Source organism: Chiloscyllium plagiosum, unplaced genomic scaffold, assembly GCF_037043375.1.
Source record: "Chiloscyllium plagiosum isolate Xiang-an unplaced genomic scaffold, Cpla_swu_hap1 HiC_scaffold_4, whole genome shotgun sequence".
Lineage (NCBI taxonomy): Eukaryota > Metazoa > Chordata > Chondrichthyes > Orectolobiformes > Hemiscylliidae > Chiloscyllium > Chiloscyllium plagiosum.
In genome coordinates, this window is record NW_028270142.1 from 108,326,447 (window position 1) to 108,351,332 (window position 24,886).

The following is a 24,886-nucleotide window of genomic DNA, read 5'->3' on the forward strand; positions in this document are numbered from 1 at the left end:
TGTTGTGGATGTATCACCTCCACATACAGTGGGGTATGTACACAACACTCAATAAAGTGGAACACCATCAAGATCCAAATTTGTGGATCAATCTATGTTCAGCCACTCATGCCACCTCATATGCTGCAACAAGCAGGATGACAGGGAATGGAGGCATCTTGTACAGAAAAAGCATTAATCATTGAATAGATTCCTCAGAGTATGAAAAAGCATCACAAACTTGTTCAGAGAAATTTGTTGTGTGTGGTGAGTGGTTCAGATCCTATGGTATTGAAGTTCAAAATGAGAACATGAGGGGCAGAAGGAGAACTGTTGTTACCCAAAATGTAACCAAGCTGTGGCATAATTACTTGCAGAGCACTGAAGTCATCAGTGAAATTGATCAGAGTCACAAATCAGTTTGGAGTTCTAGTGGGAAGGAGGTGATGGTGAAAATGTAGGTAGGTGGGGTTCATCTCAAGAAAAGGAATCAAAATGTAATTTAACATACCAATATTTTAGCAAATCTGGCAACAGATCAAAACCTTGGAATCACACTATTACAGTTTCACATTTACTTGAATATGTAGAAACTGGTTTTATTTTTGTTAATTTATTAATTTCCATTCAAATGGTTTTCAAGCTGCAGGTTTTTGATTATACGGTCAATGGGGGTGATGAGACTGATGAGGACACTAAAGAAATAACATAACCAAATTTGATAAAATCTATAATCTCACAAAAATTCATCAGCCTGCTGCATCTGATAATCCAGATTGCTCCAATCCTCTCACCACACATCAACCTGGCCACCCATCTTCTATATCTCCATTGACACATAGAACATAGAACATGGAAACGCACAGAACAGGCCCTTTGGCCGATGATGTTGTGCAGAGATTTAATCTTAATGTAAAATATAGTAACTTAACCTACGCACCCCTCAACTCACTGCTATCCATGTGCATGTCCAGCAGTTGCTTAAATGTCCCCAATGACTCTGCTTCTACCACCACAGCTGGCAATGCATTCCATGCATTCATAACTCTCTGCGTAAAGAACCTACCTCTGATGTCTCCTTTATACCTTCCTCCTAATATCTTCAAACTATGACTCCTCGTACCAATCAATCCTGCCCTGGGGAAAAGTCTCTGACTATTGACTCTATCTATTCCTCTCATAATTTTGTAAACCTCGATCAGGTCTCCTCTCTTCCTCCTTCTCTCCAGAGAGAAAAGTCCAAGCTTATTGAACCTTTCTTCATAAGGCAAGCCCTCCAGTCCAGGCAGCATCGTGGTAAACCTTCTTTGCACCCTCTCCAAAGCCTGTGTATATTTCCTATAGTAGGGGGACCAGAACTGGACACAATATTCCAAGTGTAGTCTCACCATGAACTTGTAGAGCTGCAGCAAAACCTCGCAGCTCTTAAACTCGATCCCCCTGTCAATGAAAGCCAAAACACCATATGCTATCTTGACAACCCTATCCACTTGGGTGGCAACTTCGAGGGATCTATGCATTTGCACACCCAGATCCCTCTGTTCCTCCACACTGCCAAGAATCCTGACTTTAATCCTATATTCAGCATTCGAGTTTGACCTTCCAAAATGCATCACTTCGCATTTATCCAGGTTGAACTCCATCTGCCATTTCTCAGCCCAGCTCTGCAACCTGTCTATGTCACGCTGCAGCCTACAGTAGCCCTCTATACTATCGATGACACCTCCAACCTTTGCTTCATCTGCAAATTTACTAACCCATCCCTCAACATCCTCATCCAAGTCATTTATAAAAACTACAAAGAGCAGAGGCCCAAGAACAGAGCCCTGTGGGACTCCACTCAACACTATCCTCCAGGCAGAATACTTTCCATCTACAACCACTCTCTGCCTTCTGTCAGCCAACCAATTCTGAATCCAGATAGCCAAATCTCCCTGTATCCCATACATCTTGACTTTATGAATGAGCCTTCCATGGGGAACCCTATCAAACGCCTTGCTGAAGTCCACATACACTGCATCCACTGCTTGACCGTCGTCAACCTGTCTTGACACATTCCCCATATTTCATCACGTGCAAAGGGTCATAATTGGTCGCAATTAAATAACTTTTCACTTACGTGCTCCTGGTGCAGGTTTTCATTCAGTGAGAGCAGACAAAATTTAACTAGCCTAAAATGTTCTGGAAGGTGGCATTATCCCAGGAGGAGAGATTGAGTAGATTAAGTTGATATTCCCTGAAGTTAAGAAGAATGAAAGGTAATCTAATTGAAGCACAATATTCTTAAAGGGTTTGGCAGGCTAGGTGCTGAGAAGGTTTCTTCGCCAGGGCACCTAGAACACCAAGTCACAGTTTCAGAATGAGTGGTCAGCAACTTAGGACTGAGAGGAAAAGTCTTTTACTCAATAATTTGGGTATCTTTGGAATTTTCCATCTTAGAAAGCTTTGCATACACAGTTACTGAATATATCCAAGTTTGAGGTTGTGAGATCTTTGGGAACTAATGGAATTAAGAAACGTAGGGATAATATGAGAAGGTGGAGTTGAGATAAGAGATCAGCCATGTTTTATTGAACATGAAGAAAGTTCAAAGGGATAACTGGCCTACTCCTGCCCTTACAATTTCTGTTCATCTGTTTAGCTGTGTGTCTTTGAGTTTCAGCAAAGTGAGTGCCAAAGACAGTGAGAACATTTGCCCCAGCACTTTAAGTTCAAATGTCCCTCAGCATCCCATAGCCTAAACATAATCATTACTATTTTGTATTCAGTGTTTTACACAGATCAACATAAAACTTTTGCTTTCCCACAAGTCTCATTTTTTTTGTACACTTTTAGTCAATTTACACTTATCGATTTACACTCCCTAGGTTCAATTTCACCCTTGGGTGACTGTCTGTGTGGCGTTTGCACATTCTCCCCATGTCTGCCTGGGTTTCCTCTGGATGCTTCGGTTTCCTCCCACAGTCCAAAGATGTACAGGTTCAGTGGATTGGCCATGCTAAATTTCCCATAGTATCCAGAAAATGTGCAGACTAGGTGGATTAGACATGGGAAATGCAAGGTTACAGGGATAGGGTGGGTCTGGGTAAGATGCTCTTTGGACGGTTCATGTAGACCTGATGGGCAGAATGGCCTGCTTCCACATTGTGAGGATTTTATGATACACTATATTTATATCATCATTCCGGGAGTTTTCTCACCTCAAAGTGTCAATGACACTGCACTTCTTTAGATTAAGTTACGCATAAATCTACTCCTTAAACTATCTAATTCAGCCTTTAACTGATTTGAATGGTTTTAACTGCTAACCCATATCTGCATGCATCTTGGTATATCCTATGAAGTTATGAGTGATTCTGCTGAAGTCCCTTCCAGGTAGATAACTATTGGAAATTATGGCCATCTAAAAATAGTCAAATGGAACCTCAATTTAACTAAATCTCCTGATGTTTCAGAACACGTCACTCCTTCTATGATTTTAGATAGCTACACATCCAGAGCTATAACATTCTGATATGTTATCTAGTATGGTGACGAAATGTCTGAAAATAAACCTTCCAGCTCAGCGAGCAAGCTTACATCCAGAGCTACAACATCCCATTATAATAACTGCCCCACAATCCAATTAGATCTGAATGTTTCTAGTCTAATAACTGCCCATACCACATTTTACATAACCAGTTTTTCGAATCAACCTGTTCAGAGATATTATTACACATCTTTGAAGCAGGTGAGCTTGAACCCAGACCTCCCAGACCAAAGTAGGGACGTTACCAGTGTGTTACATTATTGAACACTTTTTCTGGAATTTAGGGCTTACATCGTGAACCGATCTATACACATCCGACAATCTCTGAAGATAACATTTGGTTACTTAAATCAGTCCTACATTCCTGGTAATAATGCTAGGCAGTGTTAATCATTGGTTATATGCACATCCTGTATGATTTCATTCAACAACCTCTTTCCAACCAATGTCAAGCTCACAACTTGCCTGTACACTCTTTTGATGTTAATAAATAGATGCTTTTTTATTAACCCTGCTCTATAAATGGTTAAAGCTTTTCAGGATGTGGAAAATTGACTTTGTAGATGGGCAGCACAGTGACACAATGGTTAACACTGCTGACTCACAGCACCAGGGACCTGGGTTTGATTCCAGCCTCAGGCCACTGTCTGTGTGGAGTTTGCACATTCTCCCTGTATCTGTGCAGGTTTCAGCTGAGTGTTCTAGTTTCCTCCCACAATCCAAAGATGTGCAGACCAGGTAAATTGCCCACTGCTAGGTGTGTTAGTCAGGGGATACAATATAGGAGAATGGGTCTGGGTGGGATAATGTTCAGAGGGTTGGTGTGGACTTGTTGGGCCAAATGGCCTGTTTCCACACTGTAGGGAATCAAATCTAATCTAATCATTTACATTAAGATGTCCATACCAACAGGCTTATTTGGAAGCACTAGCTTTCAGAGCGCTGCTCTTTCATCAGGTGGTTGATGAAGGAGCAGCACTCCAAAAGCTAGTACTTCCAGTTAAACCTGTTGGACTGTAACCTGGTGTTGTGTGATTTTTAACTTGGTACACCCCAGTCCAACATCGGCACATCCTAATTATGCCCATACCGGGCTGACAACACGTCATTCCCACGTCAGGCAGAACACGGATTAAAACAAAATAAAGAATATTTGAAACACAAACAGAAAGTGCTGGAGAAACTCAGCAAGTCCAGCAGCATCTGCAGAGAGAAAAGCAGAGTTAATGTTTCAAGTCCAGTGACACTTAGTCAGTCCTGAAAGCAGCTGGGAAACGATGGTATTTATGCTGAAGGTGGTGGTGGAGGAGGAAGAAGGGTGGGGAGTGTCCAGAGACAGAGAGAGGAAAAAAAAACAAAGTCAAAGCAGACAAAGGAGTTGCTGATGATAAGCTGGGAGAGAGATTAATGTTGAATGCATGCTAACAGGAATTGTGAATAGTTAAAAATGGGTTGGATGTGCTGGGAACCACCTATACAGAACAGGTTGTATGGGGGTTGAGGGGGATAATGAACATGGAGGAGGGTGATCACATTCTGAAATTGTTAAACTCGTTATTGAGTCCTGAAGGCTGTAAGGTACAAACATGGAAGATGAAGTGCTGTTCCTCCAGTTTATGTTGAGCCTCACTGATGCACTGTAGCAGACCTAAGGCAGAAATGTTGGCCTGAGAACATGTTGAAGTTGCAGGCAGCTGGGGGTTCAGCATCACTTTTATGGACAGACCATAGGTTTTTGCCAAAGGTGACCCAGTGTGCGCTTTGTCTCCCCAGTGTAGAGGAGACTACATTGTGAGCAGCAAATACAGGAAATTAGATCAAGTGCAGTGCAGATAAATCACTGTTTCACCTTGAAGATATGTCCGGGGCCTTGAACAGTGAGAAGGGAGGAAGTAAATGGGCAAGTGTTGTATCATGGGAAGGTGCTGTTGTGGCATGGAATGGTGTTGGGAGTAGACGAGGATTGGAGTAGTGTGTCTGGAGGGAATGGTTCCTGCCGAATGCTGACAAGGGAGATGAGGGGAATATGTATCTGGTGGAGGCATCCTGTTGGAGATGGTGGAAATGGCAGCTTATGATCTTTGGAAATACAGAAAGTGAGGTGGAAAGTGAGAACAAGGTTGTTGTAGGAGGAAATGAAAGAGGCGAGGGTAAAAGTGTGGAAAATGGGTCATATACAGCTAAAGGCATGGTCAACCACGATAGCACAGAATGCTCAGTTATAGAATAGGGTGGACATGTCTGAGACCCCCTGTTTAAGGGGGCATCGTCAGCACAGATGTAATGAAGATGGAAAAACTGGGAGAATAGAATGGAGTCCGTATAGGAAGCTGGGTGTCAGGATGTATCATCAAGGTAACTGTGGGAGTTGGTGGGTTTGTAGTGTCATAGAGTCATACAAATTGGAAATAGACCCTTCAACCCAACTTGTCCATGCCGACCAGATTTCCTAAACTGAGCCAGTTCCATTTGCCTGTGTTTGGCCCATATCCCTCTAAATCTTTCCTATCCATGTACCTGTCCAAATGTCTTATACCTGGTGTAATTTTACCTGCCTGTATTGCTTCCTCTGGCAGCTTCTTATGCACCATCTTCTATGTGAAAAAGTTGCCCCTCAGGTCTGTTTTAAATCTTTCCCATCTCTCCTTAAACGTATGCTCTCTAGCCTACCCTGGGGAAAAGGCGTTGGCTATTCACCCTATCCATGCCCCTTATGATTTTATAAACCTCTATAAAGTCATCCCTCAACCTCCTATACTCCAGCAAGAAAAAAGTCCCAGCCTGTCCAGCTTCACCTGGTAACTCAAACTTTCCAGTCTTGATAACATCTTTGTAAACCTTTTTTTGCACATTTTCCAGTTTAATAACATCCTTTTTCTCAGAGGGTGACCAGAATTGCATGCAGTACTCCAAATGTGTCCTTACCATTGTCTTGTAACTTGATGTCCCAACTCCTGAACTCAATGCTCTGACCAATGCAACAAGCGTGCCACACACCTTCTTCATCACCTTGTCTAGCTGTGAGGGAACTTTCAGGGATTGATGCAAATGCACCCCTAAGCGTTTCTGTCTGTCAACACTACCTGGGGCCCTACCATTAACTGTGTAAGTCATGCCCTGGTTTGTCTTACGAAAATGCAACACCTTGCATTTATCTGTATTAAACTCCAAATATATTGATATATGTTGGAGGCCAGCCAACCCCTCAGAAATAGAAACAGCGATGTCGAGGAAGAGAAAGGAGGAGTCAGAGGTGAACCAGGTCAAGGTGATGGAAGGATGGAAATTTGAAACAAATTGATAAATGTTTCACAATTCCAGATGAGAGAGAGAAGCAGCACTAATCATAGTTAAAAATCACACAACACCAGATTATAGTCCAACAGGTTTAATTGGAAGCACACTAGCTTTCGGAGTGTGCTTCCAATTAAACCTGTTGGACTATAACTGGTGTTGTGTGATTTTTAACTTTGTACACCCCAGTCCAACACCGGCATCTCCAAATCATGAGCACTAATCATGTCATGGATGTACTCGAGAAAGAGTTGTGGAAGGGCCCTGAGCAGGAATGGAACAAGGAATGTTCCATGTACCCCACAATGCAACTGGCATAAATGCAATTGAAGAGCTAACTCTGCTTTTCTCTCCACAGAAGCTGCCAGACTCTGCTGAGTTTCTGCAGCGCTTTCTGTTTGTGTTTCAAAACACAGGTGATGTTTATGGTTAAAGTCTCTCTACACTTGTCCGAAAGCTTGTCTATTGAATATTCCCAATCCAGATACAGCAATTCCATCAATATTTTCTTTCTTCTCTCCTGTTGAGGCACTCCCACCCAACACACACCTTCAGATAGAACAAATTCAGTCTTTAAAACGGTTCATGCATGTTGTATGTATATATGAAACAGTAGATTTCTATCCTCTATTAAGGTGCTCTAAGGGTTAGCAACATATCAACATTATTGCAAGACATTTATTTTTATTAGAGATGGATGAGGAGACTTACATGTCTCATGAAATAATCTTTGTGGGTAATCTTTGCAAACTGGCTGCAATGAGACTGAGGAGCCATACTGTGGATTTTCTTACATTCGTAGGTAACCAGTGATGGACAAACTATTCCAATCTGATCCAGAGCTACCGTACATGTGAAGAATTGTGGGAGCAAATTGCAAGTCATTTCAGGGAAAGTTTAGAAAAGTCTGAGTAATCGAATAGGTTAATACTTACTGTCTTATGTTTTGTGTAACATAGTATGCCAAACAAGCTCTCCTTTCGGTTACACCTAATAAATGCATTCTGGGTAACACACTCAAGTAATACACCATCACAGTGATTGGGATCCAAGAAGTAATGAACCAGAGGTTCAGGAACTGAGCTTATCTGGATAGAGGGGTGAGGAATGTGAAACAGTCCCTCATTGCCTCTCCATCGTAACAACTGATGTAGGGAGTAAGCTTGTGTGCAAAGCCAACATCAATTTTTGCTGACAACTGGAAACAAGGGGTCAATTTGAACTGTACCTAATTGGTGAAAACAGGCACCAGGAAAGGAAAACAGGACATGGTGTAGAACGCTCAGCTGACCCACTACCATCTGTTTTCCAACCAGTAATATTCAGAACTGAGCCTTGAATGAGTGCAAGTGGGTCAGCTGATGACTGTTTCAAGGCCCCACTCCATGGTTTGAGTGCAGAAATTTGGCCAACCTTTCAGAATATACTGTTTTGTTCGAAGTGTCACCCTTTCTGCTCAAGCTGAACCAAGCCTGCTGGGGTGAATGTGAATACTGCAGTGAAAAGGAAATAGGACTGGTATTAATAAAGTAGGTCTTCTTCATCTGAAAGTTATGATGTGAGACTCACAAAGATTGCATTTATTGATGTTGGACTAATTCAAATCTAACCCACAAATAAAATTGCTTACCTGCAAATAGCTCCAACATTATCCATGACATAACACTGTCCACCATTGTAGCAGTAGCTTGGGACCATGTCACAAATGGACTTGCAAGACTTATTCTGCTTCACATATCCCAGTTTGCATTCACTCCCATTTTCTCCAAGAACAGGAGGTGACAGGCTAGCATCGTGTCTGCTTTCTAAGTCAGAGGAGCCCGTGAAGGCATTTTCCTTCAGGAAAGATTCTGATTGGAAGTCCTGATTGGGCACAGTCTGTATGTTTGTGGCTTCTTCTTTCGTCAACATGGTCTGTACCTTAGGAGAGACTGTGGTCAGCCTGAGCTCATTCTCATCCTCCAGCTCAATAGACACTTCTTCCCAATAATATAACGTGGTCATTTTGATATCTGAGATACTGACATCAGGACCAATTGTCAAGGCAGGTAGGTCAGGCAAATAATCTTCTGTGGACTCTATGTTGGATGATGTCATGGGAATGTCTGGAGCTTCAATGATGGGAAATTTGTCAAAAGAGCCAATAGTTGTATTATTGTTAGAGTCATAATTGTAGTCTGTAGGCACCTGAGAGGGTTCATGTGTTGTCAAGGGCTCAAGGGCAGGGGTGATACCCAGGGGGTCTGCCCGGGTGTAATCTGTGCTCACTTCTGCTCCTTGGGTTGTGATATTGGTGGCCACTTCAGACATGCTCAACTTCATGTCCTGCTTCTCTTTGAATGCAGTAGTACTTCCTGTCGATCCAAAAGTCTCTCCACTTCCCTCTACCCCTTTTATTGGGTCTAGGCTAGGGATTGCAACTTGCTGAGTGGATGGGCTTGTCAGGCTGGGTGGCTCCTCCTCCAGTTTCTGCTCAGCTCCTTGGCAGCCAAGGCAACCCCCAAACTCCTGATCCAAATCAGTTGTCAGAGGTGGCGAGGTTACCCTTAAGCCGCCCTGAACCTCTGACATAAAGTGGCTGCCATTTGCTCCCTGCTCCCAACTCACCTGTCCACTTCCAGTTCCATCATCTAGTCCCTCCCTCTGGGTCTGCTCTACCATGGAGCTCTTCACAAAAGCATCTGCTAGACTTTGGGAGAGGTCACCTGATGTTGACCAAGCAGACTGGCTGGGGACAATGGGAACATTAGGGGAATCCTTGTGGGGAGATATAGGAGAAGCTGTCTGAGCCTCTGAGAATTGGGAATGGGTGAGAGATGAGGAATTCTCGATGGTTAGCACAGCAGAAGCAGTATCCTCAGTGGGGAAGGCAGATGCTGTATCATCTTTTCCTGAAATAGAGCAGAGCAAATTGGGAATGAGGTAGGATGCATAACATGATGTCATTGAGTAAATGTGTATAAAATTTACACAATGTATCCATAAATAATAAATAGGTAATACAATACACCAGAACACAAGAGTATGCACAACAAAAATATTTATGTGCATAAAGTTTAAGTATGAGGGAAATTTTGTTTAATAGTTTCTGATGACTACCTTACTGATGCAATTATATGAGTTGATTATAGAGAACATAACATTTGTCCATAAGAAACATGCTGCACAACAAAATCAATGTACCGTGAATGCTGAAAATCTGAAATGTAAGTGGAAATTATTGAAGTCATTCAACAGGCTAGTCATCATCTATATAGAATTGAACTGAACTAATGTTTAGAATGATCATTCTATGTTAGTACCTGTATACATCTTACTAAAATGCACATATACTTGTAAATGACTAATCACATTTAAGAGATTGTAAGCATTAATATACACAAGTTATACTTTATATTGACAAACAATGTTTTCTTGGATAATATGTGAATTAATCCTATATATTTTTGTAAATTCATTCATGAGATGGCATTTATTGCCTGCCTTTAGTTGCCCTTGAGGAGGTGGTGGTGAGCTGCCTCCTTGAACCACTGCAGTCCATTTGCTGTTTGTAACCCTTATTACCCTTACGGAGGGAATTCCAGAATTTTAGCCCAGTGACAGTGAAGGAATGGCAATATATCTTCAACTCAGGTGAGTGGCTTGGAGGAGAACTTGCAGGCAGTACCCATGTATCTACTGTCCTTATTCTTCTAGATAAAAGTGGTCATGGTTTTGGAAGGTGTTTTGTGAATTTCTGCCATACATCTAATAAATAACACAAACTGCTACTACTGAGTATCGGTGATGGAGGGAGGTTTGCAGATGTGGTACCAGTCAAGCCGGTTATTTTGTCCTGGATGGCATCAAGCTTCTTGAGTTTTGTTGGAGCTGCACTCATCCAGGTAAGTGGGGAGTTTTCCATCACATTCCGAGTTGCACCTTGCAAATGGTAGATTGGATTTGGGAGGCAGGAGGTGAGTATGGGTACAATGGGCACTTTTATATCTATCATTTGTACGACATATATATCGATATATATTGGACAAATTGTATTAATAGCTGCATAGATGTGAATATAAGCCCTAATACAATACCAAACTACAGTCTGCATCTGTACACTACATTAGTATAAAACTCAAAATATACACCACATCTGAATATCATCACACTGAACATTACAAATTTATTTAACCAACTCAGACTGAACACTGGAGTTGTATATAGCGACATTGTGTTGTTATGAAGATGCTTCATTAATAATTCATTTTTTTAGGATTCCTGTTTAAAGTATTTTGGGCAGTGATTCATTTAGAAAAGACTGAAGAGATACTTGGATTTTTTTAAAGTGGCTTTAAAGACACAGGAACATTTTTAAGACACTCGTACTGACCACTTTTTCTGTGTTTCTGTTATGAAGTAAAATGGTAAAAGGACTATTTTATCACCGAGGGACAGAGAGAAGAATTACTGCACTTTTAAAAACAAGTAATTGATAATAATGCAAGCTTTGTTTGCACTGATGGTTTGCAAGCAGTGGAGTAGGTGAGATAAAACAGCACAATACCGGGGTGCCTACATTGAGAATTAGCCTGTAACAGATTGTGGATGTAACCAGTTGTGGATGACAGCAGGTCTCCGATTTTGCTGGGCAAGTGAACAGCTTGGTTGATTATAATAGCGGGATGAACCTCCTAATTGCTGGAAGAGCAAGTTTTGAGACTCTACCTCTCTGCAGTAAAATGATCTGAAGCCTGAAAATAGCTTGTTATTTTCTCCCACAGCAAATTGTTGTCCCTAACCAGTAACTAAGAGACTATGTAATTAGTGTACTAAACATCTTGAGAGGTAGTGAAACAGTGTGGAGAAAGGAGATTGAGAAACAAAATGTCTTGAGATTGAAAAGGAACATTTCATCAAACCCTGTGGACTTGTGCTATTGAAATAGAAAACATTGAAACACAAGATAAAATAAGGGATACAATTCTAAAGGAGGTAGAGGAACATCATCCCATCATGGGAGATTTTAATTTTCCCAACATTGACTGGGATACACTTATTGTCAGAAGTCTGGATGGGGCAGAATTTGTAAGGAGCATCCAGGGAAGTTTTCTAGAGCAATATATCAATAGGATGAAATCTTTGAGGAGAAGGGCTTATGCCCGAAACGTCGATTCTCCTGTTCCCTGGATGCTTCCTGACCTGCTGCGCTTTTCCAGCAACACATTTTCAGCAATATATCAATAGTCCAACTAGGGAAGGGGCCATATGAGACCTGGTGTTGGGGAATGAGCCAGGCCAGGTGATCGAAGTTGCAATAGGGGATGTCTTTGGGAATAGTGACCACAACTCTGTAAGTTTTAGAATACTCATAGACAAAGATGAGAGTGGGGTCAAGATTAGAGTGGTGCTGGAAGAGCACAGCAGGTCAGGCAGCATCCAAGGAGGAGGAAAATTGACATTTCGGGCAAAAGCCCTTCATCAGGGACATTCCTGATTCCATTAGCCCTTCCTGATAAAGGGCTTTTGCCCAAAACGTCGATTTTCCTGCTCCTTGGATACTGCCTGACCTGCTGTGCTTTCCAGTACCGCTCTAATCTGGACTCTAATCTCCAGCATCCGCAGTACCCATTTCTGCCAAAGATGACAGTGATCCAAAGGGAAGAGTACTTAACTGGGCCAAGACCAATTATATCAAAATTCGGCAGAAGCTGGGAAATGTGTATTGGGGGCAGCTATTTGAAGGGAAGTCCACATTTGATATGTGGGAAGCTCTCAAAGATAGGTTGAAGATTGTGCAGGACAGGTAAGTCCTTTTGAAAACAAGGGATAGGAAAGGCAAGATTTGTGAACTGTGAATGACAGGAGAAATTGTGTGACTAGCCAAAGGAAAAAGGAAGCATACATAAGGTCCAGGCAGCTAAGAACAGAACAGGCTTTCGAGGAATATCAGGAGACCTTAAACGAGGAATCAAGTGGGCTAAAAGGGGTCATGAAATAACTTCAGCGAGCAGAATCAAGGAGAATCCCACGACCTTTTATTCATATATAAGAAGCAATAGGGTAACTAGAAAAAGGATTGGTCCACTAAAGGATAAGGAAGGAAGGCTGTTTGTCGAACCTGAGAAATTGGGTGAGATTCTGAATGATTACTTTGCATCAGTGTTCACTGAGGAGAGGAACATTGTGAATGTTGAGATTAGAGATAGAAGTTTGATTAGTCTGGATCACGTTGACATAAGTAGGGAAGATGTGTTGGGTAGGCGAGAGGTTATTAAGATGGACAAATCCCCAGGACCGGATGGGATCTATCCCAGGTTACTGAGGGAGGTGAGAGAGGAAATAGCTGGGGTCCTGACAAATATCTTTGTAGCATCCTTAAACACAGGTGAAGTGCCGGAGGACTGAAAAGTTGCTAACATTATCTCCCTGTTCAAGTAGGTATATTCCAGGTAACTACGGACCAGAAGCCTGGCATCAGTGGTAGGAAGGTACTGAGAGAAAGGATCTATTAATATTTGGAAAAGAATGGGCTTATCAGTGATAGGCAACATGGGTTTGTGCGGGGGAGATCATGCCTTACCAACTTAATAGAGTTCTTTGAGGAAGTAACCAAGTTGATAAATAAAGGAAGGGCTGTAGATGTCATATACATGGACTTTAGTAAGGCATTTGATAAAGTTCTCCTGGTAAACTAATGGAGAAAGTGAAGTCAAATGGTGTGCAGAGTATTCTAGCTAGGTAGATAAAGAACTGGTTGAGCAACAGGAGACAGAGTAGTAGTTGAAGGGAGTTTCTCAAAATGGAGAAAGGTGACCAGTAGTGTTCCACAGGGGTCAGTGTTGGGGCCACTGTTATTTGTAATATACATAAATGATCTGGAAGAGGGCATTGTTGGTATGATCAGTAAGTTTGCAGATGATATGAAGATTGGTGGAGTAGCAGAAAGCATAGGGGACTGTCAGAGAATACAGGAGGATATAGATAGACTGGAGAGTTGGTCGGAGAAGTGGCAGATGGAGTTCAATTCAGAAAATGTGAAGTGATCCATTTTGGAAGATCTAATTCTAGAGTGAACAATACTGTAAATGGAAGAGCCTTGGGAAAAGTTGATGAGCAGAGAGATCTGGGAGTTCAGGTCCATTGTACCCTGAAGGTGGCCGCACACGTGGATAGTGTGGTCAAGAAAGCATATAATATGCTTGCCTTCATCGGACAGGATATTGAGTATAAGAGCAGGCAGGTCATGTTAAAATTGTACAAGACATTGGTTCGGCCGCATTTAGAATACTGTGTACAGTTCTGGTAGCCACATTACCAAAAGGATGTGACGCTTTGGAGAGGGTGCAGAGAAGGTTTACGAGGATGTTACCTGGTATGGAAGGTGCTAGCTATGAAGAGAGGTTGAGTAGGTTAGGATTGTTTTCATTAGAAAAAAGGAGATTGAGGGGTGACCTGATTGATGTCTACAAAATCATGAAGGGTATAGACAGGGTGGATAGAGATCAGCTGTTTCCCTGGGTGAGGGATTCAAACACAAGGTGTCACACGTTCAAGGTGAGAGGAGAAAATTTTAAAGGGGGATATACGTGGCAAGCGCTTTACACAGAGAGTGGTAGGTTCCTGGAATGCATTGCCAGCAGAGGTAGTAAAGGCAGGCATGGTGGATTCATTTAAGGTGCATCTGGACAGATGCATGAGTCGATGGGGAGCAGAGGGATACAGATCCTTAGGAATTAAGGGATAGGTTTAGACAGTGGATTTGGATCGGCACAGGCTTAGAGGGCCGAATGGCCTGCTCCTGGACTGTAAATGTTCTTTGTTCTTCTTTGTTCTTTATCATCTTACAGTAAAATGGCAGTGGAGTAGATCTTCTGAGCCCAGGGCTCGCTCGCTCCACCAACATTTCTTTTTGTTTCATTTCTTGTTGTTGTTGTTGTTGTTTTCCTCTTTTCTCCTTTTTTTTCTTTTTCGCTTCTCTTTTTTTTTTATGGCTTTGGCAGTGGCAAGTGAGCCTAGTGTGGACGCAAGCAGGCCCAGCTTGGACTTGAATAGGCCCAGCAGCACGGACTCATGGTGGCAGCAGCAGAGGTGACTTTGGTTTCCCAGCAGCTTCTGCATCGATGGGACGGTCCTAACACAGAACTCATGGCTGCTGGGGCAGAGGTGACTTTGGGTTCCCACCAGCATCTGCATCCAGCGCAGATTAATGGAGGCTATGGTGGAGGCAAGTTTGGGCCCAGTACAAGACCCAGCAGCGGCTGCATCAGTGAGGTGAGTCAGATGTAGACTCATTGCAGTGGCAGAGTCGAGTTTGGGCCGTTGGGTCATCAGTGATGTCTGCAATAGTGAGGCCCATTGAGGACTCATAGTGGCGAGGATGTCGGTGGAGGTGAGGTGACATTATTGAGTGATGACTTTAGTTCCAGTGGCAGCGACACGATGAAGGGGACCCGGGCCTGGCCACCAGGCCCACGGAACATGGCAGAGTACTTAACAAGAATGAGTGTAAAGTTGAACACCTTTTCTTTATTTATTCATTTCTCTGCCTTTATATTCTATGGTTTATTATTTTTCTGTGTTTTAAGATGGCACCAGTGAGTTGCAACACCATACAAAACTTTTCACTGCATTTTGTAACAAAATACATGTGACAATAACTAAATCAAATCAAGTAAAATCAGGAGCAAAGGGACCTGGGTGTATATGTGCACAGATCTCTGAAGCTGACAGGACAGGTTAAGAGAGCAATTAATAACACATACAGTATTCTCAGCTTTATTAATAGGTGCAAAGGTTACAGGAGCAAGGAGTAATGTTGAATACATGTGACATAGCATAGCCAGGTTTGGGAGTTCTCATGCACGAATAACAAAAAGCTGGCGTATATGTTCAGCTGGTAATAGGGAAGGCAAATGGAATGTTAGCCTTTATTTCAAAGGGAATAGAGTATAAAAGTACGGAAATTTTGCAAAACTTATGCAAGTACTAGTTCACTCAAGAATACTGTGAATAGCTTTGAACTGCTCACTGAAAGAAAGATATTCTGCTATTAGAGGCAGTGCAGCAAAGGTTCACTAGGCCGATTCTGGGTATGGAGGGACTTTATGATAAGTGGTTGAGTAAGTTGTGCATGTACTCATTAGAGTTTACAATTATGAGGAAACCTCATCAAACATGTAAGATTCTTAAGGGACTTGACAGGGTAAATGCAGAGAGGTCATTTCCACTTGTGTTAGATCTAGGACCAGAGGACTTAATCTCAGTGTAAAGTGTCACGCAGTTAAGGAAGAGATTAGTATGAATTTCTTCTTTCAGAGGATAGTCAGTCTGTGCAGTGCTTTAGCATAGAGCACTGTTGGGGCTGGGTCATTAAGTATATTTCATGTGAGATAAGGATTTTTAATCAATAATATCTTCAAGGATTAAGGGAAAAAGCAGGAAAGCGCAGTTGCAGATTATCAGATCAGCTAAAGATCTCATTGACTGGCAGAGCAGATACATAGGTTCACTTTTTTAATCATTCATGAGATGTGGGCATTGCTGGCTGGGCCAGCATTTATTGTCTGTCTCTAGTTGCTCTTGAGAAGGTGGTTGTAAGCTGCTGTAGTACATGTGCTAAAAGTGGACCCACAATGCCATGAGGGAGGGATTTCATGAATTTGACGCAGTGACAGTGAACGAAAGACAATGTATTTCCAAATTAGGATTGTGAGTGGCTTGGAGAGGAGCTTGCAGGTGGTGTTGTATCCATGTATCTACTATCCTTGTCCCTCTAGATGACAATAGTCATGGGTTTCAAAGTGCCATTGAAGGATCTTTGGCAAATCATTGCATTGCATCTGGTAGGTAACTCATACTGCTACTCTCAGCATAGTGATGGATGGATTGAATGATTGTGGATGTGGTGCCAAACAAGCAGACTGCCTTGTCCTTTTGGTAAGGGGCGGGCCACTGTTGGGGCAGCATGGTGGCTCAGTGGTTAGCACTGCTACCTCACTGCACCAGGGTCCCAGGATCAATTCCAGCCTTGGGTGACTGTGTGGAGTTTGCATATTCTCCCCGTGTCTGCGTGGGTTTCCTCCCACACTCCAAAAATGTGTAGGTCAGGTGAATTGGCCATGCTAAATTGCCCCAAGTATTAGGTGCATTGTTTGGAGTGAAATGGGTCTGGGTGGGTTATTCTTCAAAAGGTCAGTGTGGGCTTGTTGGGCCGAAGGGCCTGTTTCCACACTGTAGGGAATCTAAACTAATCCAGTTTCTTGAATGTTGCCGAATCTGCACTCATGGAAAATACTCCATCACACTTCTGGTTTGTGCCTTGTAGGTGGTGAACAGACCTTGGGGAGTCAGGAGGGGACTAATTTGCTGCAAGACTCTGAACTGCTCTTGTAGCCACTATATTTATATGGTGAATCTAGTTCCGTTTCTGGTCAATGGCAACCCTCAGGATGTTGATAATGGTGGATTCAATGATGTTAACACCATTGAATGCCAAGGAGCAGTGTTAAGATTGCCTGGCATTTGTGTGGAAAAAATGTTACTTGTCACTTGTCAGCTGAGCCTGAATATTTTCCAGGACTTGTTGCATTTAGACATGGTCTGCTTCCATATTTGTGGAGTCGTAAATGGTGCTGAACATTGGACAATCACCATCCACTGAAATTATGATGGAAGGAAAGTCATTGATGAAGCAGCTAAAGATGGTTGGGCCTAGGACATTACCCTGAGGAACTCCTGCAGTGATGTCCTGGAGCTAAGATGATTGACCTCCAATAATCACAACAATCTTCCTATGTGCCAGCAGATGGGTTTCCCCTGGTTCTCGTTGACTCCAGTTTTGCTTGGGCTTCTTGATGTCACACTCTATTGTATGTGGCCTTAAAGTCAAGAGGAGTCATACTCACCTCATATCTGCTATTCAGCTGTTTTGTCAATGTTTGAACAAAGCCTGTAATGAAGTCATAAGCTGAATGGCTCTTGAGGAACCCAAACTGGGCATCACTGAGTGGGTTATTTCTGAGAAGGTGACACCTTCCATCACTTTATTGATGATCTAAAGTAGACTGATAGGGTAACTGGCTGGGTTGGATTAGTCCTATTTTTTGTGTAAAGAATATAACTAGGCAATTTCCCACATTGTCAGGTACATGCCAGTGTTGTAAATATATTGGAACAGCTTGATGAAGAGTAAGGCAAGTTCTGGAGCACTATTGCCAGAATATTGTCAAGGCCCATAGCCTTTGCAATGTTCAATATTTCCAGCTGCTTAATGATATTATGTGGAGTGAATTGAATTGACTGAAAACTGGTATCAGAGATGTTGGTCCTCTGGAAGACGCTGAAATGGATCAGCCATTCAGCACTTCTGGCTGAAGACAGTTGCGAATGTTTCAGCTTTATTGTTTGAACTGATGTGTTAGGTTCTCCCATCATTGAGGATGGGGATGTTTGTGGAGCCACCTCCTTCAGTGAGTTATTAATTCTCCACCGCCGTTCACAACTAGCTTGTTCAGCAGTACCACTCTCAAGTCACTATTAGTGGTGAACAATGAAAGCCCAATTCACAGTACATTCTGCATCCTTGCCACCCTGAGTCCTTCCTCCAAATGTTGTTCAACATGGAGGACAACTCTGTCATCCATGTAAATGGTAATCAGCAGAAGGTCTCCTTACCCATATTTGACCTGATGCCATGAGACCTCATGTTGTCCAGAGTCAATGTTGAGGAATCCCAGAGCAATCACTGCTGACTATATACTACTGTATATCTTTGCTGTAAACCAGATACATTTTTCCCAAAAATTGTGGTTTCATAGTCATTTTCAGGCCATTATAGAAATTCCACCATCTGCTGTGACTGGATTTGAGCTCTGGTCCCCAGAACATTACCTCAACTTCTGGATTAATAGTCTAGTGATACTACCAATATGCAATCACCTCCTCTCTTCTGTGCCTATATCTTATGCTGTCATGATCTAAAGCTAGGAAGACAGCAAAAACAGAAGTACTAGCACAGCATTTGAGTTTCACAAGAATATAAGAGGGTCTATGTATTCTGGATGGTGAAACATCGGAATTGGATTTTATTGAAACACAGTTAAAGTAGCATGAACTCAAAGAAAACCTACAAAGTTCCAAAGAACAGAAAATACAAAGAATAGGAAATGGAATTAAAAGGTCAGGAAATGGAAGTGAGAAAACCAGAATTAGAATTGCAAAGGGAAAGGAGAGAGAGATCAGAAATATTTCCTTGAAATGTTGTTTTTTTCAAAAAGTCAAAGTGATGATGCAGCATCTGATGGCAAGAATCTGAGTCACAATCTAAAGTCCTGTAAAAAATTGTATGCCAACCCTACCTTACTTTGAGGAGGTGGACATGGAGGCATTCTTTATGTCTTTTGAGAAAATAGTGAGACAGATGAATGAGGCAACAGGAAACTGGATGTTACAGAGTAAGTTCCTGTCAGGTCAAAGGGCAAGGATAGCAGGAGGAGGGAACCCTGGGTGACAAGAGATATTGAGGCTTTGACCAGAAAAAATCAGGAGACATGGCTCAGGGACAGGCAGTTTGGATCAAGGGAATCCCTGGAGGTATGTAAGGATACACGGATTTATTGAAGAAGAAAATCAGGAGGACAACTGCTTTATATGCTGTTGGGGAAAAAAAAGTCAAAACAACAGCAGTTTAAAAGGGAGAAGAGAAGACAAAGGAAGCACATGGTGAGGACAGTGCAGGAGAGAGAGAGAGAGAACCTGCACAGTTACTGCCTTTGCTGTTTGAATTCGTGTATCGCTGGACATCGGAGTGCATCTGGGAAAATTAACAAACAGTGAAATTCACAACTAATCTTGGAGGAACTGTTGGGCGAAGTTCACAGCACAGAATCAGATAAGTAATTGTTTTTTTTAAGTCTATCCAAGAGAGAGGCTGTATTAGTGAGTACAGTGGGTTCTTTCTTGATTATATGTTTTTGGAGACAAGTCTCTTGATTAAATTTAAAATATAAGCCATCGCTATTAATTTAACCTGGGGCAGTGTTTGTAGAGGAATAAGATGGTGTTATTTTCTGGGTCTGTAGATTGTGAAGGAGCAAAAATGGCCTTTGCAGTGATATGTACTTCTTGTCAGATGTGGGAGTTTAAAGAGAGTTAAAGGGTTACTGCGGATTATAACTGCCATAAATGCTATTGGATGCAAATCTTATCAGATCGAGTGGATCAGTTGGAGAGACAAATAGAAGCGATGAGGAATTTGCAACAGCTACAGTATGTGATGGATGGCAGTTATAGGAAGGGGGGGAAAGTCTCAGATACAGTCACATAAAGGCAAAGAGAGGTAGGCAGCTAGAGCAGGAGTCTTTTGTGTATATACCCATTTCAAACAGATATGCTGTTTTGGAAAATGTAGGGGGTGATGGATTCTCAGGGGAACGTAGCACAAACAGCCAGGTTTCTGGTATTGAGACTAGCTCTAATGCAACGAGGGGTACGTTGGCTTCCAAGAGATCAATTGTGTTAGGGGATTCTGTAGTCCGAGGTACAGACAGACGTTTCTGTGGCCAGCAGAGAAAAAGCAGAATGGTGTGTTGTTTCCCTGGTGCCAGGATCAAGGATGTCTCAGAGAGGGTGCAGAATGTTCTCATGAGGGAGAGAGGCCAGCAGGAGGTCATTGTCCACATTGAAACCAACGACATTGGAAGGGAAAAGGTTGAGACTCTGAAGGGAGATTACAGAGAATTAGGTAGAATTTTAAAAAGGAGGTCCTCAAGGGTAGTAATATCTGGATTACTCCCAGTGCTACGAGCTACTGAGGGCAGAAATAGGAGGATAGAGCAGATGAATGCTTGGCTGAGGAGCTGGTGTATGGGAGAAGGATTCACATTTTTGGATCATTGGAATCTCATTTGGGGTAGAAGTGACCTGTACAAGAAGGACGGATTGCACCTAAATTGGAAGGGGACTAATATACTGGCAGGGAAATTTGCTAGAACTGCTTGGGAGGATTTAAACTAGTAAGGTGGGGGTGTGGGACCCAGGGAGATAGTGAGGAAAGAGATCGATCTGAGACGGGTACAGCTGAGAACAGAAGTGAGTCAAACAGTCAGGGCAGGCAGGGACAAGGTAGGACTAATAAATTAAACTGCATTTATTTCAATGCAAGGGGCCTAACAGGGAAGGCAGATGAACTCAGGGCATGGTTAGGAACATGGGACTGGGATATCATGGCAATTACGGAAACATGGCTCAGGGATGGGCAGGACTGGCAACTGGATGTTCCAGGATACAAATGCTACAGGAAGGGAGAAAGGGAGGCAAGAGAGGAGGGGGAGTGGCATTTTTGATAAGGGATAGCATTACAGCTGTGCTAAGGGAGGATATTCCCGGAAATACATCCAGGAGGTTATTTGGGTGGAACTGAGAAGTAAGAAAGGGTGATCACCTTATTGGTATTGTATTATAGACCCCCCAATAGTCAGAGGGAAATTGAGAAACAAACTTGTAAGGAGATCTCAGCTATCTGTAAGAATAATAGGGTGGTTATGGTAGGGGATTTTAACTTTCCAAACATCAACTGGGACTGCCATAGTGTTAAAGGTTTAGATGGAGAGGAATTCCTTAAGAGTGTACAAGATAATTTTCTGATTCAGTATGTGGATGTACCTACTAGAGAAAGTGCAAAACGTGACCTACTCTTGGGAAATAAGGCCGGGCAGGTGACTGAGGTCAGTGGCCATAATTCTATTCGTTATAAAATAGTGATGGAAAAGGATAGACCAGATCTAAAAGTTGAAGGTCTAAATTGGAGAAAGGCCAATTTTGACGGTATTAGACAAGAACTTTCAAAAGCTGATTGGAGGCAGACGTGCGCAGGTAAAGGGACGGCTGGAAAATGGGAAGCCTTCAGAAATGAGGTAATAAGAATCCAGAGAAAGTATATTCCTGTCAGAGTGAAAGGGAAGGCTGGTAACTATAGGGAATGCTGGATGACTAAAGAAATTGAGGGTTTGGTTAAGAAAAAGAAGGAAGCATATGTTAGGTACAGACAGGATAGATCGAGTGAATCCTTAGAAGAGTGTAAAGGAAGTAGGAGTATACTTAAGAGGAAAATCAGGAGGGCAAAAAGGGAACATGAGATAGCTTTGGCAAATAGAATTAAAGAGAATCCAAAGGGGTTTTATATAATAAGGACAAAAGGGTAACTAGGGAGAGAATAGGACCCTTCAAAGATCAGCAAGGCGGCCTTTGTGTGGAGCCACAGAAAATGGGGGTGATACTAAATGAATATTTGCATCAGTATTTACTGTGGAAAAGGATATGGAAGATATAGACTGTAGGGAAATAGATGGTGACATCTTGAAAAATGTCCATATTACAGAGGAGGAAGTACTGGATGTCTTGAAACGGTTAAAGGTGGATAAATCCCCAGGACCTGATCAGGTGTACCCGAGAACTCTATGGGAAGCAAGAGAAGTGATTGCTGGGCCTCTTGCTGAGATATTTGTATCATCGATAGTCACAGGTGAGGTGCCGGTAGACTGGAGGTTAGCAAACGTGGTGCCACTGTTTAAGAAGGGTGGTAAGGACAACCCAGGGAACTATAGACTAGTGAGCCTGACCTTGGTGGTGGGCAAGTTGTTGGAGGGAATCCTGAGGGACAGGATGTACATGTATTTGGAAAGGCAAGGACTGATTCGGGATAGTCAACATGGCTTTGTGCATGGGAAATCATGTCTCACAAACTTGATTGAGTTTTTTGATGAAGTAACAAAGCGGATTGATGAGGGCAGAGCAGTAGGTGTGATCTATATGGACTTCAGTAAGGCGTTCGACAAGGTTCCCCAAGGGAGACTGATTAGCAAGGTTAGATCTCATGGAATACAGGGAGAACTAGCCATTTGGAGACAGAACTGGCTCAAGGGTAGAAGACAGAGGGTGGTGGTGGAGGGTTGTTTTTCAGACTGGAGGCCTGTGACCAGTGGAGTGTCACAAGGATCGCTGCTGGGCCCTTGACGTTTTGTCATTTACATAAATGATTTGGATGCGAGCATAAGAGGTACAGTTAGTAAGTTTGCAGATGACACCAAAAGTAGAGGTGTAGTGGACAGCGAAGAGGGTTACCTCAGATTACAACAGGATCTGGACCAGATGGGCCAATGGCCTGAGAAGTGGCAGATGGAGTTTAATTCAGATAAATGCGAGGTGCTGCATTTTGGGAAAGCAAATCTGAGCAGGACTTACTGCATTTTGGGAAAGTGAATCTTTATGGTAAGGTCCAAGGGAGTGTTGCTGAACAAAGAGACCCTGGAATGCAGGTTCATAGCTCCTTGAAAGTGGAGTCGCAGGTAGATAGGATAGTGAAGAAAGCGTTTAGTATGCTTTCCTTTATTGGTCAGAATATTGAGTACAGGAGTTGGGAGGTCATGTTGCAGCTGTACAGGACATTGGTTAGGCCACTGTTGCAGTATTGCGTGCAATTCTGGTCTCCTTCCTATTGGAAAGATGTTGTGAAACTTGAAAGGGTTCAGAAAAGATTTTCAAGGATGTTGCCAGGGTTGGAGGATCTGAGCTACAGGGAGAGGTTGAACAGGCTGGGGCTGTTTTCTCTGGAGCATCGGAGGCTGAGGGGTGACCTTATAGAGGTTTACAAAATTATGAGGGGCATGGATAGGATAAATAGGCAAAGTCTTTTCCCTGGGGTTGTGGAGTCCAGAACTAGAGGGCATATGTTTAGGGTGAGAGGGGAAAGATATAAAAGAGACCTAAGGGGCAACTTTTTCACGCAGAGGGTGGTACATGTATGGAATGAGCTGCCAGACGATGTGGTGGAGGCTGGTACAATTGCAACATTTAAGAGGCATTTGGATGGGTATATGAATAGGAAGGATTTGGAGGGATATGGGCCGGGTGCTGGCAAGTGGGACTAGATTGGGTTGGGATATCTGGTCGGCATGGACGGGTTGGACCGAAGGGTCTGTTTCCATGCTGTACAGCTCTATGACTCTATAAAAAGGGGCATAAGATAGCTTTGGCTGACAAGATTAGGGTGAATCCAAAGATTCTTTAAGTATATTAAAGGAAAAAGAATAACCAGAGAGAGAATAAGACCCCTCAAGGTCAAAAGTGGACATATGTGTGTGTGGAACTGCAGGAGATGGGTGAGGTTCTCAATGAATACTTCTGCTCTGTGTTTACCATGGAGAAAGACATGAAGACTTGGGAACTTGGGGGAGTTCATGGTAATATCTTGGGAACAGTCCATATCATGGTAGAGGGGGTGCTGGACAATTACAATGTATTAAGGTGGATATACCTTCTGCTCCTGACCAGATATATCTAAGAACCTTGCAAGAGGCTAGAAAAGAAATTGCAGGGGCACCGGCTGATGTATTTGCATCATCATTAGCCATGGTGAGGTCCTGGAGGACTGATGGATAGCAAATATTGTGCTCTTATTCAAGAAGGGCTGAAAGAAAAAGTTGGGAACTATAGACCAGTAAGCCTAACATCTGTGGTAGGTAAGTTATATAGCAAATTTCTGAGGGATAAGATATACTTGCATTTGGAAAGACAGGGTTTGATTAGAATTAGTCAGCATGGCTTTGTGCGTGGGACATTATGCCTCAAATTTGTGAGAGTTCTTTGATGAAGTGACCAGGAAAGTTGATGAGGTCGGGTGCTATACGTAGTCTATATGGATTTTAGTAAGGTCTTTGATAAGATTCCACATGGTAGGCTGCTCTGGAAGGTTAGATCACTTGGAAACCAGGGAGAGCTGGCAAATTGGATACATAATTGGCTTAATGGTAGGAAGCCGAAGGTAATAGTGGAAGGATGCTTGTCAGACTGGAGGCCTAGTGGCGTGTCTCAGGGTAAGTGCTGGGCTCATTGCTGTTTGTGATCTATATCAATGATTTGGATGAGAGTGTACAAGGCATGATTAGTACCTTTGCTAAAACAGGCAGAATCATGGACAGTGAGGAAGGTTAACAGAAATTGCAGCAGGACCTTGATCAGCTGGGGAAGTGGACTGAGAAATGGCAAATGGAGTTTGAAGTAAAAGTATGAAGTGTTGTATTTTAGAAAGTCAAATCAAGGCAGGAG

The 24,886-nt window shown here is 42.6% G+C and overlaps 1 protein-coding gene across 2 annotated transcripts in view; it reads right to left on the minus strand.

Annotated features, from left to right (window-relative positions):
- LOC122547880 (uncharacterized) overlaps window positions 1–24,886 on the minus strand; it is a 121,580-nt gene that overhangs the window by 83,175 nt on the left and 13,519 nt on the right. For both annotated transcript variants that reach the window (XM_087986569.1, XM_087986570.1), the window contains exon 2: window positions 8,433–9,693. In XM_087986569.1, the coding sequence (XP_087842695.1) occupies window positions 8,433–9,693 (1,261 nt within the window). The remainder of the gene's footprint in view (window positions 1–8,432; window positions 9,694–24,886) is intronic.